At 44.0% G+C, this 19,520-nt stretch overlaps 1 protein-coding gene across 1 annotated transcript; it reads right to left on the reverse strand.

The window, feature by feature from the left end:
* Positions 1-154: 154 nt before the first annotated feature.
* c3h4orf47 (chromosome 3 C4orf47 homolog) lies at positions 155-18,663 on the reverse strand. Its single transcript, XM_055632016.1, has 7 exons — positions 18,230-18,663; positions 15,657-15,876; positions 10,227-10,364; positions 9,497-9,566; positions 6,903-7,064; positions 3,397-3,563; positions 155-520 (listed from the first exon to the last, which is right to left on the reverse strand). The coding sequence occupies exons 1-7, from the start codon at positions 18,327-18,329 to the stop codon at positions 469-471; spliced, it is 909 nt and encodes a 302-aa protein (XP_055487991.1). The 5' UTR covers positions 18,330-18,663; the 3' UTR covers positions 155-468.
* Between the last annotated feature and the right edge of the window lie 857 nt (positions 18,664-19,520).

The raw sequence follows: 19,520 nt of genomic DNA on the forward strand, positions 1-19,520 counted from the left end.
CCGAGAGAATTAAGCAAGACCCACACTCTAATAACCGTACGCCACCTCCATCCCTTAAAAATTACTCCAAATGACACTTGCGCCTCCACAACTGTCCTGTGCGCGCCAATCCTAAAATCCACAACCCTGTGACCTTGGCCGTTATTAATAGTCGCCATGGAGCAGGTAGCACGGGATTACATGGTACCCGTGTTGAGGGTAGATTGGAATCACTTCAATGGGCAGAAATGGTACAAAAATAGTTAAAGCACGGGTAATTCTATATTGTTAGCACAGCAACATCATATTTTACAAGAAAGTAGAAGTTCACCAGGCTTGATGCAGACAGAGAATCGATGGTTTTCAACCAGACACATGCAGTATTCTGAATGAGAAAGGGCTGAGACATGCAGGGGTATGCATGTCAGCTACATTATGAATGCTTTATTAGGTAACCTGCTTTTCACTGCACAGGCATCTGCACGGTGGTTAATAAGCCATGATACGATCAACACTCTTGTAGTTCATGCTGTTCACTACCCTGAAAGGTAATGAATAAGAATGTTTCAGTAAGGATTTCACAGAAACTATACAGGTAATGAATAACATGCTAATGCCGGGTGTCATGGGGCTACAGGGAGAAGGCAGGAGAATGGGATTAGGAGGCGGAGACCAGCACATGATTGAATGGCGGAGTAGACTCGATGGGTCGAATGGCCTAATTCCACTCTTATAACGTGAACTCAGGAGGTTTATGTGACTCATTTTCCAATGATCATCATATCCCCGAATTTCTACACCCCTTCCCTGAAATTTCAGGCGAGTAGTGGTTAGGTATACTTTTCTAGAAATTTCTAGATTTATTTAGTTTGGTTTAGTTTAGAGATATAGCGAGGTAACAGGCCCTTCGGCCCACCGTGTCCGCACCGAATGGCGATGCCCGCACATGTGTAATCCTACAACACTAGGGACAATTTACAAGCCACCAGCCCTGTTGTGTGAGCCTTGACTAGAACAGGCCAAGCCAGAGTCACAGGACTGGGGAGGCACTGAATACAGATTATTTGAGCGGCACGGTGGCACTGCAGTAGAGTTGCTGCTTTACAGCGCCAGACACCCAGGTTCGATCCTGACTACGGGAACGGTCTGTACGGAGTTTATATATTCTCCCTGTGATCACGTGGGTTTTCTCCGGGTGCTCCGATTTCCTCCCACACTCCAAAGCCACACAGGTTTGTAGGTTACACAAAAAAGCTGGAGAAACTCAGCGGGTGCAGCAGCATCTATGGAGCGAAGGAAATAGGCAACGTTTCGGGCCGAAACGTTGCCTATTTCCTTCGCTCCATAGATGCTGCTGCACCCGCTGAGTTTCTCCAGCTTTTTTGTGTAACCTTCAATTCTCCAGCATCTGCAGTTCCTTCTTAAACACAGGTTTGTAGGTTAATTGATTTTGGTAAAGATTGTAAATTGTCCCTAGTGTGTAGGGCGCAAATTTGGTGGGCTGAAGGGAACTGTTTCCGCGCTGTATCTTTAAACTAAACTAAACTAAACTAACAATGCATTTTGTCCTGTGTGGAGCATAAAGTGCTGGAATAACACAGCGGGTCAAACAGCATCTCTAGAGGACATGGACAGTCTGAAGAAGGGTCCCATCATGAAACATCGTCTGCCCATGTTACCAGTGATGCTGTCTGACACACTCCAGCACTTTGTGTCCGACACTAGACTCCAGTATGTGCTCCTCATTGTGTATGCATCTTTTTCCCCCTTTTTTTCAATTATAAAACAAATTATTCAGTTATTAAAAATAATATTTACCATACAATAAGACAAACCAGAACCCACCACCATAATACAAGACAAACAAATATACTGTACACCTATGTAACAATCCTTGTCAAGGATGCATTCAACTCTCCGCAGTGCCCAGCGGTCTCGGAAATCCACCTGTGGACAGCGCGTAGTACCTCTCTTGCACCACCCGGGTGCGGACGTAACCCTGGAAAAGGGGCAGGCAGCTGGCTCGGGCAGAGTCCTCTTCCGCCGGGCGCCGTGACTCGGGGATGGCCATCTTGGCCAGGACCAGGAGCAACCCAACCAGGACATCTTCAGCCATTATGTATGCACCTTGTACTGCATTTGACTATAATTGTGAAAGGGCTTGAGATGAGCGCCTGCCATTATGTTGATAGTGCAGATGTGGATAAATTAAATTGATGACTGAACCCCTTACTATTTCACCCAACACGAGGTAAAGATATCAACCCTAAGATTATTGTTGGCCAACCGATTTGCCCATTAAAATCACGTTTTGGAAGCATTGTTGTATGCAAATAGCCAATTAGTTTAGTTTGGAGATACAACGTGTGAACAGGCCCTTCGACATATCGGGTCCACGCCGACCAACGTTCACCTGTACACTAGGTCTATGTTATCCCAGTTACGCATCCTACTCACTAGGAGTATTTTACAGAAGCCGATTAACCTACAAACCCGCACATCTTTAGAATATGGGATGAAACCGGAGCACCCGGAGAAAACCCACACGGCCACAGGGAGAATGTACAAACTCTGTACAGACAACACCCGTAGTCAAGGTCAAAGCCAGGTCTCTGGCGCTGTGAGGCAGCAACTCTACCGCTGCGCCACTGTGCCGCCACCAGTAAATCCCCAAACAGTAATGAGTGGAAGTGACATTATAATTATCACACATGTGTGACATGTTGGCTCAGCGGTTCTGACTATGCGTGCTGTCTGCACGGAGTTTGTACGTTCTCCCCATGACAGCATTGGATTTTTTTCCGGGTGCTCCGGTTGCCTCCCACACCGCGATGACATGCGGGATTGTAGGATAATTGGCTTCTTTAAGTTGTCCCTTGTGTGTAGGATAGAGCTAGTATATGGGTGATTATTGATTGCCGAGGACTGGGTGGGCCGAAGGGCCTGTTCCCACATTGTACCTACATGCTGTATCTCTAAACTAAACTAAACTGAAGCACATGGGCAAAAGGATGAAAGCCATTTTTGTTTACATCTTAGATAGACACATACAGCTGGAGTAACTCAGCAAGACAGGCAGCATCTATGGAGAGAAGGAATGGGTGACGTTTCAGGTTGAGACCCTTCTTCAGACTGATGTCAGGGGAGTGGGCAGTACATAGATAAGGGCGGTACATAGATAATATTCCTAACTGTCACTCATTCCTAACTGTCACTGTATGTCGTTGTCACTTGCGGGCGGAGCACCAAGGCAAATTCCTTGTATGTGAATACTTGGCCAATAAACTTATTAATTCATTCAAGTGTATAGATGAGGAAGTGTAAGGTGTGAAAACAGGTCAAAGCGATTGTTTACACCTTATTATTTAACCACCCGCCAATGAGTGTCTAACAATTGGTGCATCATCTATTTTTTACCTGTTCACATTGGCTTTCAGGACACTGTCGGTCGGTCTGCTCTTAAGACCGGGGTTGGGTCGGAAAACTAAATTTCCACGAGCTTTTGGATCCACCTTTGGAGGCCGATCTAACGGACTGAAATGGGACGGGTAATCGTCAAATGTGCCAGCCTTCATACCGCCGGGCTGTAACAAGAGGGGAAGATCACAGAGTGAATCGACTGACTTTGTTTGAGATTTGTTTTTAAAAAAAAGCAAAGACATTTAGAACCACAGAGTCATGCAGCACAAAAACAGGCCCCTTAGCCCATTGTTTAAGAAACATTTAGACAGGTGCACGGATAGGACATGTTTAGAGGGGTATGGGCCAAACAGAGGCAGGTGGGATTATTGTGGAAGGGACATGTTGGCCAGTGTGGACAAGTTGGACAGAAGGGCCTGTTTACACCCTGTAAGACTCCGTGACTCTAAATTCTTACTTGCAGCATCATAACTGGGTTGTAAACACAATACACATAGATAGTATATAGTAAAGAAAAAAATGATAAATTAATAACCCTAAACTCAACCAAAGACTGTCCATAGAAGCACATAGTTAAGATTAGTGTTGTGTCATATTCAAGAGCCTGATGATTAATGGGAAGAAACTATTTTCAGTCATAGAGTCAAACAGAATGGAAACAGGCCCTTCGGCCCAACTTGCCCACACTAACCAACATGTCCCATCTACACTAGTCTCATTTACCCGTTTGGTTCATGTCCCGCTAAACCTTCACTATCCATGTACTTGTCCAGATGTCTTATTTTTATAATATTTTATTTATTTATTTTTTGTTATTTATATATTAAAGAAAGTGAGAAAGAGTCGTGATTGTGTGAAAAAGTTATCAAGAAAAAAGACCCATTACGCGAAGAGTTAGAGAAAAAAGTTAAGAAATAGGCCGTAGAAAAGAAAAAAATAAATAAAAGCTCTATTAAGAAGACAGAGCAGAAAGGGATATACCAACTTCGTGTTTTTCATCCCCCCCTTACCAGATCCTGAAACCATTTCTTTTCAGAGTACTGTTGCACCTTATACTTGTAGTAAGTCGATAAATGCAGACCACGTCTTTTGGAAGTGGTCTGATTTGCCTGCAAGAAGGAGTCTCATATCTTCCAGGTGTAATGTTTCGAACATATTTGAAATCCACATATTTATTGTTGGTATAGGGGCGTTTTTCCAGAATTTAAGTATACGTTTTTTTCCCGTTATTAACCCGTAATTAAATAGATTCTTTTGAAACACAGTTAGTTCAGGGCTGCCCTCCATTGTTCCAAAAATAATCAATTCTGCTTTTGGTATCAATTTTATTTTAAATAATTTTGTGAAGATTTCAAAAATTTCAGTCCAAAACTTTTGAATTTTTATACAAAAAACAAATGAGTGCGCTATAGTAGCTTCTTGGGATAGACATTTATCACAAATAGGGGAGATGTTAGGAAAAAGTTTACTTATTTTAGTTTTTGAGTAATATAATCTATGTTAGATTTTAAATTGAATTAGAGCGTCTTACGTTGATCGAGCATTTATGCACATATAGCAAATGTTTATCCCAGCTCTCTTTCGCAATTTTTATAGCTAGTTCTTGTTCCCAGTCTCTTCTAATTCCGTCGGATGATGGTATTTCTATATTTAGAATGATGTTATACAAGTATGATAGTAAATTAGCTGATCGGCCTTTGTATTCATTGCTTCGTCCAGTAAATCTGGTGGCAAGTTATAATAATCTTGTTTATGTGTCCAGATGTCTTATAAATGTTGTTATTGTACCTGCCTCAACGACTTCCTCTGGCAACTCATTCCTTTTCTAGTTATATTGGAATGAGCTCATATTCCAGCTTTGTTGTGATGTCAGGTTTGAAGCACTGTCTAAATGATTTAGGCATGCATGGTATAAAACCGCCACGGATTTATCATATTGATACCAGGGTTAAATGTTGGAATTAAATGCACAAGCCAGTTGGTATTCTGTCAGCTTAGAAAGACGACGGGTGGCCTAAATGAGATATTTGAAAAGGGAGAGGTGAAAATGCAGGTGATTTTAGGTCCACCACCGATTTTCTGACACCCTTGGTTCCAGGGCCTTTTGGGATTTTTAGTTTTGGCGGACCAACAGGGTTTATGGGGAGAAGGCAAGAGCATGGGGTTAGGAGGGAGTGATAGATCAGCCTTGATTGAATGGCAGAATAGATTTGATGGGCCAAATGGCCTGATTCTGCCAGGAGGATAATGAAAGCTTCTTTAGGCATGTGAAGAGGAAAACATTAGTTAAGACCAAAGTTGGACCCTTGAAGACTGAAAAAGACAAATTTATTATGGGGAACAAGGAAATGGCAGATGAGTTAAACAGGTACCTTGGATCCGTCTTCACTAAGGAGGACACAAACAATCTCCCTGGTGTACTAGTGGCCAGAGGATCTAGGGTGACAGAGGAACTGAAGGAAATGCACATTGGGCAGGAAATGGTGATGGGTAGACTGATGGGACTGAAGACTGATAAATCCCCAGGGCCTGATGGTCTGCACCCCCGGGTACTTAAGAATGTGGCTCCGGATATCGTGGATGCATTGGTGATCATTTTCCAATGTTCTACAGATTCAGGATCAGTTCCTGTGGATTGGAGGGTAGCTAATATTATCCTACCTTTTAAGAAAGGGGGGAAAGAGAAAACAGAGAATTATAGACCAGTTAGCCTGACTTCTGGGGGAAGATGCTGGAGTCAATTATAAAAGATGAGATAGCCGCACATTTGGATAGCAGTTACAGGATCGGTCCGAGTCAGCATGGATTTACAAAAGGGAAATCATGCTTGACTAATCTGGAATTTTTTTGAGGATGTAACTCGGAAAATGGACAAGGGAGAGCCAGTGGATGTAGTGTACCTGGACTTTCAGAAAGCATTTGATAAGGTCCCACATAGGAGATTAATGGGCAAAATTAGAGCACATGGTATTGGGGGTAGAGTGCTGACATGGATAGAAAATTGGTTGGCAGACAAGAAACAAAGAGTAGAGATTAATGGGTCCCTTTCAGAATGGCAGGCAGTGACTAGTGGGGTACCGCAAGGCTCGGTGCTGGGACCGCAGCTATTTACAATATACAGTACATCAATGATTTGGATGAAGGGATTAAAAGTAATGATGCATTCAAGAGAGAGCTAGATAGGGCTCTTAAAAATAGCAGAGTCAGGGGATATGGGGAGAAGGCAGGAACGGGGTACTGATTGTGGATGATCAGCCATGATCACATTGAATGGCGGTGCTGGCTTGAAGGGCCGAATGGCCTACTCCTGCACCTATTGTCTATTGTCTATTGTCTATTATTATGTCTACTCCGCCATTCAATCATGGCTGATCTACCTCTCCCTCCTAACCCCATTCTCCTGCCTTCGCCCCATAACCCCGACACCTTTAATCAAGGACCAATGCTTCCCTCAACCAGAGATGCACCAGAGAAAAGTGAAAGTGATAAAAGCTCATACACACCGACTTTCCAGGAGAGGGAGGTTTAAATGGCACTTCTGCTTTCTTAACTGGTGCAGGAAGTTTTACTGGAGGCAACATCTTGTCAGTGCTGTATGGATTACTGTCGAAGTAATCCTTTGGGTAAAGGTTCAGTCGGAATGGTCCACCGAGGGCAGTATCTTTCTGTAAAGATATTTTGTGGGAACAGAACAGAAGAGTTAATATTCACCTCAAAAAGAGAAGCGGAATAGTTAGTGTTAAATGCAGCCTATACTTTACACAATAGACAATAGACAATAGGTGCAGGAGTAGGCCATTCGGCCCTTCAAGCCAGCACCGCCATTCAATGTGATCGTGGCTGATCATCCCCAATCAGTACCCCGTTCCTGCCTTCTCCCCATATCCCCTGAATCCGCTATCTTTATGAGCCCTATCTAGTTTTCTCTTGAACGCATCCAGAGAAGTGGCCTCCACCGCCCTCTGAGGCAGAGAATTCCACAGACTCACAACTCTCTGTGAGAAAAAGTGTTTCCTCATCTCCGTTCTAAATGGCTTACCCCTTATTTCTAAACTGTGGCCCCTGGTTCTGGACTCCCGCAACATCGGAAACATGTTTCCTGCCTCCAGCATGTCCAAACCCTTAATAATCTAAAATGTTTCAATAAGATTCCCTCTCATCCTAAACTCCAGAGTGTACAAGCCCAGCTGCTCCATTCTCTCAGCATATGACAGTCCCGCCATCCCGGGAGTTAACCTGGTGAACCTACACTGCACTCCCTCAATAGCAAGAATGTCCTTCCTCACATTTGGAGACCAAAACTGCACACAATACTCCAGGTATGGTCTCACTAGGGCCCTTTCCAACTGCAAGAGGACCTATTTTCTCCTATACTCAACTCCTCTTGTTTTGAAGGCCAACATGCCATTCACTTTCTTCACTGCCTGCTGTACCTTGATTACTTTAAAAGAGAATATACTTTAAGAGTTTAATATTAATTTCGTTGAAGACGGTTCATCCTCCAGACAGTGCCCGGTCCATCACAGGTACTGACCTTCCCACCATCGAAGGGATCTATAGGAGATGCCGTCACCAAAGACCTACACATCCCTGACCTCACTCTCATTTCACCTCTACCATCGGGGAGAAGGTATTGGAGTCTGAAAACCCTGACCACCAGATTCAAGAATAGGTTCAAGATGCACAGAGTCCCTTGCCCAGAGCAGGGGACTCGAGGACCATAGGGCTTAGGTTTAAGGTGAAGGGAAAAAGATTTAATAGTAATCCGGGGAGTAAACTTTTCATGCAAAAGGGTGGTGGGTGTATGGAACAAGCTGCCAGAGGAGGTAGTTGAGGTAGGGGCTGTTGCAAGGTTTATGAAAACATTAGACAGGTACATGGATAGGACAGGTTTGGAGGGATATGGGCCAAATGCAGGCAAGTCTAACGAGTGTAGATGGGGCGAGTTCGTCGGCATGCACGTGCTGGGTCGAAGAGTCTTTTGCCATGGTGTATGAGTCTATGATCTATTCCACCCTCTGCAGTCTCTTGGGCCACCATACTCATGATATCTCATGATAAACGTCAGAGTGCTGCAGAATTACCATCGTTTTCTCCATCTCCCATTATTCCCCGGAGGAGGAATTTGGTTCCAATCGTAAAAATTAAATGCACCCGAGATTATTGGCAGCCAGTTGGACTCAACCTGCACACACAGTTCCTTATTCCACTTTTTGCCTTAAATAGATGTTTCTGCTAATATGCCCTTGTGAGAATTTTACCAGAGAAGGAAAATGTAATTGCAGTATAAGATTTTAGACTTTTACGTGCGACTTTAGAGATACAGCGTGGAAACATTCCATTCGGCCCATCGAGTCTGTGCCAACCAGCCATCACCCTGTACACTAGCACTATCCTACACACACTAGGGACAATTTACAATTTAACCAAAGCCAATTAACCTACAAACGCGTACGTTTTTGGAGCGTGGGAGAAAACCAGAGCACCTGGAGAGACTCACGCAGTCACGGGGAGAGTGTACAAACTCCGTACAGACAGCACCTATAGTCGGAATCAAACCTGGGTCTCTGGCGCTGCTGCGCCACTGTGCCGCCATAAGACAATGTTTGATAATTTGGTCTCCCGAGAAAGCAGGCCCAAGTTATCAAAAGTTTCCTTGTTGCTACATTCCTCTTTTCTTGGTAAAATTCTCATAAATCTCTGCACCCTCTTCAAAGGTTATCAACATGATACAGTTTATTGGTAACACAACAAGTAAATGTTAATTTAGTTCCCTTTGATTCATTATATAAGTAAAATCAAAAATTCTGAATGTTATCATAATGTTGGAACACAAGGTGGACAAAAATGCTGGAGAAACTCAGCGGGTGAGGCAGCATAAATGGAGCGGAGGAAATAGGCAACGTTTTCGGGTCGAGACCCATCTTCAGACCCTTCTATTTCTTCAGAAACGTCGCCTATTTTCTTCACTCCATAGATGCTGCCTCACCCGCTGAGTTTCTCCAGCATTTTTGTCTACCTTCGATTTTCCAGCATCTGCAGTTCCTTCTTAATCATAATGTAGGAACAAGTCTGTTACCATTGCAGTAAACAGTACCTTAGTACTTTTTATTGTATAGGCATCTGGAGAATGTTCATATGATTTTCCAATGGTGAGATGGTCATACCTGTGGATATAGTTCAAAATAATACATCCAGCTACAGTTAACCGTGTTTCCGCTTTTCTGCTATGATTTAAAATTATCATTATTATCCACACAGATAATTTATTACTCAATATTATCATATTTACTGAGAGATTGATTGGTTGTTTCATAAGCGAAAGGTGCAGAATTAGGCCATTTGGCCCACCAAGTCTACTCCACCATTCATTCATGGCTGATCTATCTTTCCCTCTCAACCCCATTCTCCTGCCTTCGGTAGAAGGGAAGACAGTTAGACTTTACTTAGAGATACAGTGCAGAAACAGGCCCTTCGGCCCACCGAGTCCACGCCGACTAGCGACCACCCCATACAGTAGCACTATCCTACACACTAGGGACAATTTATAATTTTACCAAAGCCAATTAACCTACAAACCTGTATGTCTTTGAAGTGTGGAAGGAAACTGAAGCACTTGGGGAAGAAGTACAAACTCCATACAGGCAGCACCGGTAGTCAGGGTCGAGTACGGGTCTCTGGCGCTGTACGGCAGCAACTCTGCCGCTGCGCCACTGTGCCGCCACAGAAACTGGTAAATGCTTTGATCAACAGATTCGATAACCTCGACAGAAATGTCAATAGATATTTTGTACCCATATTTTAATTATCGTGAAATATTCTCTCACCCATATCCTGTTCCTAGTTTTCCGGGATTGGTGTAAAAGTTTTTCATCTCTGGTACAAATGGTGGCTTTGTTTTTTCCACCCGACTGAATGCTTCGAACGATCCACCGATTGTTCCATAGTAAGTGCCCAATCCGCATCTAAATAGAGTCAAGACAGTGTGATTAGATTATGCTGATATTACATTAACCTTAACAATGCGCAATTATCAACACCCAACGTGAGTATCGGTAGCTAGTGCAAAGATCGCCGTTTAAAAGAAACTGCAAATTTAAAGTGTCGACGTGGAGAGGATGTTTCCAATAGTGAGACAGTCTAGGACCAGAGGGCACAACCTCAGAATAAAAGGACGTGTCCTTTAATTTAGAGATACAGTGTAGAAATAGGCCTATTGGCCCACCAAGTCCGCACTGATCAGAGATCCCAACACATTAACACGATCCTACCCACACTAGGGACAATTTACACTTACACCAAGCCATTTAACCGACAAAACTGTACGTCTTTGGAGTGTGGGAAGAAACAGAAGATTTCGAGTAAAACCCAGGTGGTCACGGGGAGAACGTACAAACTGCGTACAGACAGCACCCATAGTCGGGAACGAACCCGGGTCTCTGGCGCTGTAAGGCAGCAACTCTACCCGCTGCGCCACCGTGCCCCCCTGTAGCCAGTACAAAAAGGGCCGCAAGCTCACTATTTAAAAGAAATTGCAAAAGATAAGATGTGGACGTGGATATGGAGATGATGTTTTCACTAGTAGGAGAGTCTAGGACCAGAGGGCACAGCTTCAGAATAAAAGGATGTACTACTAGAGAGGAGGAATATATTTAGTCAGAGGGTGATGAATCTGTGGAATTCATTGTCACAGACTGCTGTGGAGGCCAAGCTTTTGAATATTTTCAAGGTGGACATTGACAGGCTCTTGATTAGTAAGGGTGTCAAATTTTACAGGGAGAAGGCAGAAGAATGGGGTGAGAGGGAGAGATACAATCAGCCATGAGTAAAGGGGGGTAGTCTCAATGGGCTGAATGGCCTAATTCTGCTCCTATGACGCATGAACTTTCATCTCACTGAGTCCACGCTGACCATTGATCGCCCGCTCAAACTAGTTGATATCCCACTTACATCCGCTCCCTACTCACTGAGGATAATTTACAGAGGCCCAATAACCTACAAACCTGCACGTCTTTGGGATGTGGGAGGAAACTGCAGCGGAAATCCACGTGGTCACAGGGAGGACATGCAAACTCCACACAGACAGCACCCGAGGTCTGGAGTGAACCTGGGTCTCTGGCCAAGTGAGGCAGGAGATCTACCAACTGCACCACTGTGTCACCCTGACATTAGGTAGTTACTATTTTGTGCATTCATGCCAATTATGACTAAAATCAAAGCAGGGTCAAATAGGCAATAGACCGGCAGAGAAATATGGATATGTGGTATTGCTTATTTTAATGCTAGGTGATTTCAAATACAATGATGACATTTATTGAACTGGGTAATAAAAGGTCCAGATAGAGTGAACATGGGAATGATGTTTCAACTGGTGGGATAGTCTGGAATCAGCAGGCACTGAATAAAGGGATGTACCTTTAGAAAGGCGTTGAGAAGGAACTTGGCCCTTCAGCTCGAAGGGCCGAATGGCCTACACCAGCACCTATTGTCTATTGTCCATTATCTATTATCGTCATCTTCATCTTCACCAGAATCTTCAACCTCTCCCTGGACCAGGCAGTTATCCCGTCCTGCCTAAAATCAGCCACAATCATCTCAGTGCCGAAGAAGTCTCCCATCACCAGCCTAAATGACTACCGTCCCATGGCCCTCACTCCGGTAATCATGAAGTGCTTTGAGAGATTGGTCCTCCAGCACATCAAGGACTATCTCCCTCCAGACTTCGACCCCCACCAATTCGCCTATCGCACAAACAGATCCACAGAAGACGCCATCACCGTAGCTCTCCACTCTGTGCTGAGCCACCTGGAGCAGGGGCAGAGCTACGTCCGGATGCTTTTAGTGGATTACAGCTCAGCTTTCAATACTATCATTCCGGACATTCTCATCGACAAACTGGTCACTCTTGGCCTCCCCACTCTCACATGTGCCTGGATAAAGGACTTCCTCACCAACCGGCCCCAGACTGTGAGACTCGGCCCCCACCTCTCCTCCACTCGCATGTTGAGTACCGGCTCCCCACAGGGCTGTGTGCTAAGCCCTCTCCTATACTGTCTCTACACCCACGACTGTAGTCCGGCCCACAACAACAACCGCATCGTCAAGTTTGCTGACGACACTACAGTAGTCGGACTCATCTCAAGGGGAGACGAGGCAGCCTACAGAGAGGAAGTCCTGAAGTTGACAGCCTGGTGCTCAGAAAACAACCTGGCTCTGAACACCAAGAAAACAAAAGAGCTCATTGTCGACTTCAGGAGGCACAGCACCGACTTAGCCCCCCTATACATCAACGGCGAGTGTGTGGAGAGGGTCTACACCTTCCGGTTTCTCGGCGTCCTCATCTCCGCTGACATCTCCTGGACAGACAACATCACAGCGGTTATCAAGAAAACTCAGCAGCGGCTGCACTTCCTGAGGGTCCTCAGGAAGCACAACCTGGACTCCAACCTGCTGCTGACCTTCTACCGCTCGTCCATTGAGAGCCTGCTGACATACTGCATTACAGCATGGTATGGCAGCTGCACCATGGCAGACAGGGAGAGGCTTCAGAGGGTAGTTAGGGCAGCACAGAAGATCACTGGCTGCCCTCTCCCCTCTCTGATGGACATATACACCTCCCGCTGCCTCAGCAGGGCGAAGAACATCATCAAGGACAGCTCCCATCCTGCATTTGGCCTGTTCGACCTGCTGCCCTCAGGGAGGCGCTATAGGTGCATCAGAACAAGGACAAACAGATTCAAGAACAGTTGCTTTCCAAAAGCCATAACCTCCCTGAACTCACACATGTATTGACTTCACAGCCAAACCCCCAGACTTCCATCTATCCACCTACTGTAATTTGTACTGTAATTGTATAGAGGAATCCTATTTATTCATTCTACTCATCCATTGTCTTTTTATAGATATGTATATAGCGCCGCAGAACTGTGTACCTTATCCCCCCCCCTTTGTTTTGTTTTTGTTTTTGATTAATTACATGTCTGCACTGAGTAGGAGCAGCTTTTAATCTCATTGTACATGTGTATAGTGACAATAAAATGGCATTCATTCATTCATTCATCTATTAAATTTCTTTAGCCAGAGGGTGATGAATCTGTGGAAGTCATTGTCACATTGGATAGTTTTAATGCAGAGATTGATAGGTTCTTGATTAGGAAGAGAGTCAAAGGTTACGGGGAGAAGGCAGGAGAATGGGGTTGAGAGAGAGAGAGAAATAGATCAGCCATGATTGAATGGTGAAGTATGGGTCGAATGGCCTAATTCTGCCTCTAAGTCTAATGGTTATGCCCCACATAGCTTCAGATCATCAAATGCAAACATAGCTAGAGGGCAAGGTGAGAGAGTCAAAATTTAAAGGAGATGTGCGGGGCAGGTTTGTATTATATAGGGAGTGGTGAGTGCCTGGAACACACTGTCAGAGGTGATGTTGCAGGCAGATATCAGAGTGGTGTTTGAGGGGCTTTTAGATAGGCAGATCATTTTGCTTCAGAAATTCAAACAAAAACTTCTCCGCATGCATAATTTTTAAGCATGTTGAAATGAATAACATAATTCCCCTTATCACACACGTTTTGGATCATTCTGAGGGAAATTAGTTTATAATCCTAAGGAAGACACAAAATGCTGGAGTAACTCAGTGGGACAGGCAACATCTCTGGAGAGAAGGAATGGGCGACATTTCGGGTCAAGACGCTTCTTCAGTCTGATGAAGGGTCTCAACCCGAAACGTCGCCCAATCTTTCTCTCCAGAGATGCTGCCTGTCCCACTGAGTTACTCCAGCATGTTGTGTCTATCTTTGATTTACACCAGCATCTTCCATTCTAAAAACTCTGATAGACACAAAATGCCAGATTAACTCAACGGGACAGGCAGTATCTCTGGAGAACATGGATAGGTGACGTTTCACAGAGTGCTGGAGTAACTCAGCAGGTCAGGCAGCATCTCTGGAGAACATGAATAGGCGACGTTTCACAGAGTGCTGGAGTAACTCAGCGGGTCAGGCAGCATCTCTGTAGAACATAGATAGGTGACATTTCAAATCAGTCCATTCTTAAGACTGAAAAAGGGTCCCGACCTGAAACGTCACCTATCCATGTTCTCGTTAGGACGACACGGTGGTGCAGTGGTAAATTTGCTGTCTTACAGCCCCAGAGATCAGGCTAAGATCCCGAGTACAGGTGTTCCCTGTAAGGAGTTGGTACGTTCTCTCTGTGACCGCTTGGGTTTTCTCGGGGTGCTTTGGTTTCCTCACACACTCCAAAGACGTACAGGTTTGTAGGTTAATTGACTTTTGTACAATTGTATACTGTCCCTAGTGTAGGATAGCGTTAGTGTACGGGGTGATCACTGGTCAGCACAGACACGGTGGGCTGAAGGGCCAGTTTATGCGTTATATCTCTAAAAATAAAATACGCTGCCTGATCCACCGAGTTACTCCAGCATTTTGTGTCTTTCTTTGGTAAACCAGCATCTGCAGTTCCTTGTTGTTACACAGGAACTCTGATAACCTATTCTGACACAGCCCAGACTCACAAGTGTGTCTAAAATGACAGCCTATTGTGAATGATAGTGTGGACCCACTGGCATGAACAACCTGTGTTGGAAGTAACTGCAGATGCTGGCTAACACCGAAGATAGACACAAAATGCTGGAGTAACTCAATGGGGCAGGCAGCATCTTTGCAGAGAAGGAATGGGGAATGTTTTGGGTCGAGAGAGACCCACCGAAGAAGGGTCTTAACCCAAAACATCTCCCATTCCTATTCTCCACAGATGATGTCTGTCCCGCTGCGTTACGCCAGCATTTTCATGTTCATAAGTGATAGGAGCCTAATTAGACCATTCGGCCCACCAAGTCCACTCTTCCATTCAATCAATGCTGATCTATCTTTCCCGCTTAACCTCATTCTCCTGCGTTCTCCCCATTACCACTGACACCCACACTCATCAGAATCTATCTACCTCTGCTTTAAGAATATCCATTGACTTGTCCTCCACAGCTTTCAGTGGCAATGAATTCCACAGATTCACCACAACTCTGACTGAAGAAATTCCTCCTCATCTCCTATTCGAGACAATTTTGTGTTTATCTTTGGCATGAACAACCTGTAAGTCTATACACTGTAAATGGATTGATTGTAATCATGTATAGTCTGACTGGTTAGCCTGCAACAAATTTTTTCACCGTGCCTCAGTACACGTGACAGTAAACTAAACTGTAACCAATGACACAAAAAAATAATATTTTGGGAACATACGGTTCTCTGTCTCCGTGACTGGGAAAGAAGACTCCACCAATGTTCTTTTTAGCCGCCTTCATTCTCCCTTGTCTTCTTAATTTAATCCGATCGGAATAGCTTTCACTTTCGAAGATCCTCACAAATACAGGATCAAAGTATCCTGCCTGTGTGGCATTTTTTGATTTGGAGCCATCTAACATCATTTGCCTGCCTTTATAAGCCATCTCATTGAAGGGTTCTGAAAGTAGAAGGTATAAAACAGTAAGTTCATGCAATTTTTTTTAAAAAGGACACAGTTTAGTCAACAAAATAGAGAGAGTACAGAGGAGATTTACTAGAATGTTGCCTGGGTTTCAGCAACTAAGTTACAGAGAAAGGTTAAACAAGTTAGGGCTTTATTCTTTGGAGCGCAGAAGGTTAAGGGGGGACTTGATAGAGGTTTTTTAAATGATGAGAGGGATAGACAGAGTTGACGTGGAAAAGCTTTTCCCACTGAGAGTAGGGAAGATTCAAACAAGGGGACATGACTTGAGAATTAAGGGACTGAAGTTTAGGGGTAACATGAGGGGGAACTTCTTTACTCAGAGAGTGGTAGCTGTGTGGAATGAGCTTCCAGTGAAGGTGGTGGAGGCAGGTTCGTTTTTATAATTTAAAAATAAATTGGATAGTTATATGGATGGGAAGGGAATGGAGGGTTATGGTCTGAGCGCAGGTATATGGGACTAGGGGAGATTATGTGTTCGGCACGGACTAGAAGGGTCGAGATGGCCTGTTTCCGTGCTGTAATTGTTATATGGTTATTATATGGTTATATAGTGCTGGAGTAACTCAGCGGTTCAGGCAGCATCTTTGAAGAACGTAGATAGGTGACGTTTCGGGACAGGACTATTCTTCAGTCTTCTCCAGAGATGCTGCCTAACCTGCTGAGTTATTCCTGCGCTTTGTGTCCTTTTCGGCAAAGCAGCACCTGCAGTTCCTTGTTTCTAAATTCCTCTTCACAGAACTTCAAGATAAATTATCACCATTGAAACACTCCATCTAGGCTTCACACTTCCTCGAAAAGGTCACCAGCATAATCAAGGACCAGTCTCACCGTGGCCACTCCTTCTTCTCCCCTCCCCCATCGGGCAAGAGATACAGATGTTTGAAAATGCATAGACATAGAAACATAGAAAATAGGTGCAGGAGTAGGCCATTTGGCTCTTGGAGCCAGCACCACCATTCAATATGATCATGGCATAACTCCAGATTCAGGGACAGTTTCTTCTCAGCATTTATCAAGCAACTGAATGGTTCTCTCATCAGTTAGAATGGAGTCCTGATCTCCCATCTACCTCATTAGAGTCCTTTGATCTATTTTTAATCGGACTTCAATGTTAAATCTTGCACTAAATGTTGTACGCTTTATCTGTGCACTGCGGGTGGCTTGATTGTATTACTGTATAATATTTCCTTTGACTGGACAGTACACAAACAAAAGCTTCTATAGAGGCTACAGTGTCTCTATACAAGTGACAGTACTAAACTAAACTAAACTGACACATATACATTTTTTAAGGCATCTCACAAATAATACCCGGTCATCATGGGAGGTTTGAGATTTTTTATTAAATAACCCTGTAGCTTTTTACATAAACAGCTCTCAATTAGTTTACTAAAGAGGAAAAACATGCATTTTCCTGAGGAGTTTCGACAGGGTGGATATGGAGAGCATGCTTCCTTTTATGGGAGTTTTTTCTGAAATTAGGGAATTACAGTTTAAAATCAAGAGCTTTATCAGAGCTGAAGATAATTGTATTCATTTCTGAGTATCACTTTCTACATGGATAGGACAGGTTTGCAGGGGTATGGGCCAAACGCGGGCAGATGGGACTAGTATAGCTGGGACATTTTTGACCGGTGTGGGCAAGTTGGGCCGAAGGGCCTGTTTCCACGCTGTAAGACTCTATGACCAGTCACAACTATTTTGAATTATTGCCAAGAAACTTAGATGGTAGAAAAATCACAAGCTGGAGGTTATAATATATATATATATATATATATATATATATATGTATATGTGCATGTGAGCATGGGTACATGTACACACATTACTTTTTTTCTCGTTTATTATATTGTTTACTTCACACTATATTTATATCGAAAAGACACGAAAGGCTGGAGTAACTCAGCGGGACAAGCAGCATCTCTGAAGAGAAGGAATGGGTGATGCTTCGGGTCGAGTCCCTACTTCAGAATCTGTTGACATGTACAGTTGTGCCGCTGCAAGTAAGAATGTAATTGGTCTATCTGGGACAGATGGCAATGAAATCCTCTTGACTCTTGAAATAGCCTGCCAGCTCCGAGCTGTATATTTTTTATCCGCTGTGAATAAAACGCTGTAATTAAATTAAATAATTTGATTATAGTATTTTATACTTGTCTTATTCTGTTTTGGCTTGTTTTTATTTTCTATTCTTTTTACTGACTGTCTTTAATTGCTTTTGATTGCTTTTTAATGCTTTGTGTAAAGCAATTTGAATTGCCTTGTTGGTGAAATGTGCTCTGCAAATGAACTCGCTTGCGAGACTAGAAGTGAAATCTACGCTTACTTGGCATTCCATCCTTGTAGGGGTCTTGAATGGTGATGTAGGGCATCTCCTGAAAGAGGCCGATGCGCTCCATGTCACTTTTCCCCGAGTCTCCCGGCATGGTTCGGTTTGGATCAGACTGTTGCCAGGAATTGGTGTGGGTGGCTGCGAGGGTTGAAAGTTACTGAGTCTAGAGGAAGGAGGGAAGAGAAAAACAGAAAGAGGTGACTGACTGATTAAGGCGCACAGCAAACCTCCATTCGGTTTAGATTCGTTGCGTGTTTAATGTTAGACGTGTGTAATTTGCGGATTGTAAGGAAAAAAAGGACACCGCTTTGTGTACAAGGAAGCGGTCAAGGCGCGTCGCTGCGCTGCACTGAGCCTGTGTTTGTGGCGTTTCATCACCAAGGCAATGTGATGAAACTCCACATTGCAACAGGCACAGCTAAACTTTAGGCACAGCTACAAGGGGTGTGTGTGTCGACAACAAACACACGTTGTGCAACAAAACACTGCAGAACTTGCCATCAAAGTTAAAAAATAACCCAATTTTGATACGACGTTAACATCGCCCATTGCACTGATGTATCTAACTCAGGTTTAAAGATTAGAAAATAAATAGAACTCTCGTACTTTTCCCCTTTTCGATCATTTGGTTACACCCAGAGGAATCTTGTTACAAAGATCAAATGCTGGAGGAACTCAGCGGGTCAGGCAGCATTTCTGGAGAACGCGGATAGGCGATCTGCAGACTGAACATGGATAGGTGACCTTTCAGATGCTCCTGAGATGCTGCCTGGCTGACCCACTGAGTTACTCCAACACTTGGTGTCTTCTTTTGCAAAGCAGCATCTGCAGTTCTTGTGGGGTTTTTATAAACATCTGATTGACTCTTAACTTTCCTAAGACAACACAGCAATCAGTAGGTTTCAGGGCAATTCGGTTTGAACAATAAATGTGTAAGGAGGAACTGCAAATGTTGGTTTACACCGAAGACAGACACAAAAAGCTGGAGTAACTCAGTGGGTCAGGCAGCATCTCTGGAGAAAATGAATAGATGACATTTCGGGTCGAGAACCTTGTTCAGACTGAAGAATCTGTGGGAAGAGACAGAGTTGACAATTGGGTCAATGAAACGAAGACACAAGGATCTGTAGATGCTGGGTTTACTCTGGAGATTCGAGGACCAGAGGTCATAGCCTCAGAATAAAAGGACATACCTTTAGAAAGGAGATGAGAAGTAATTTCTTTAGTCAGAGGGCGGTGAATCGGTGGAAATCATTGCCACAAGCAGTTATGGAGACCAAGTCAA

The sequence above is a fragment of the Leucoraja erinacea genome, chromosome 3 (assembly GCF_028641065.1).
Source record: "Leucoraja erinacea ecotype New England chromosome 3, Leri_hhj_1, whole genome shotgun sequence".
NCBI classification, from domain to species: Eukaryota; Metazoa; Chordata; class Chondrichthyes; order Rajiformes; family Rajidae; genus Leucoraja; species Leucoraja erinaceus.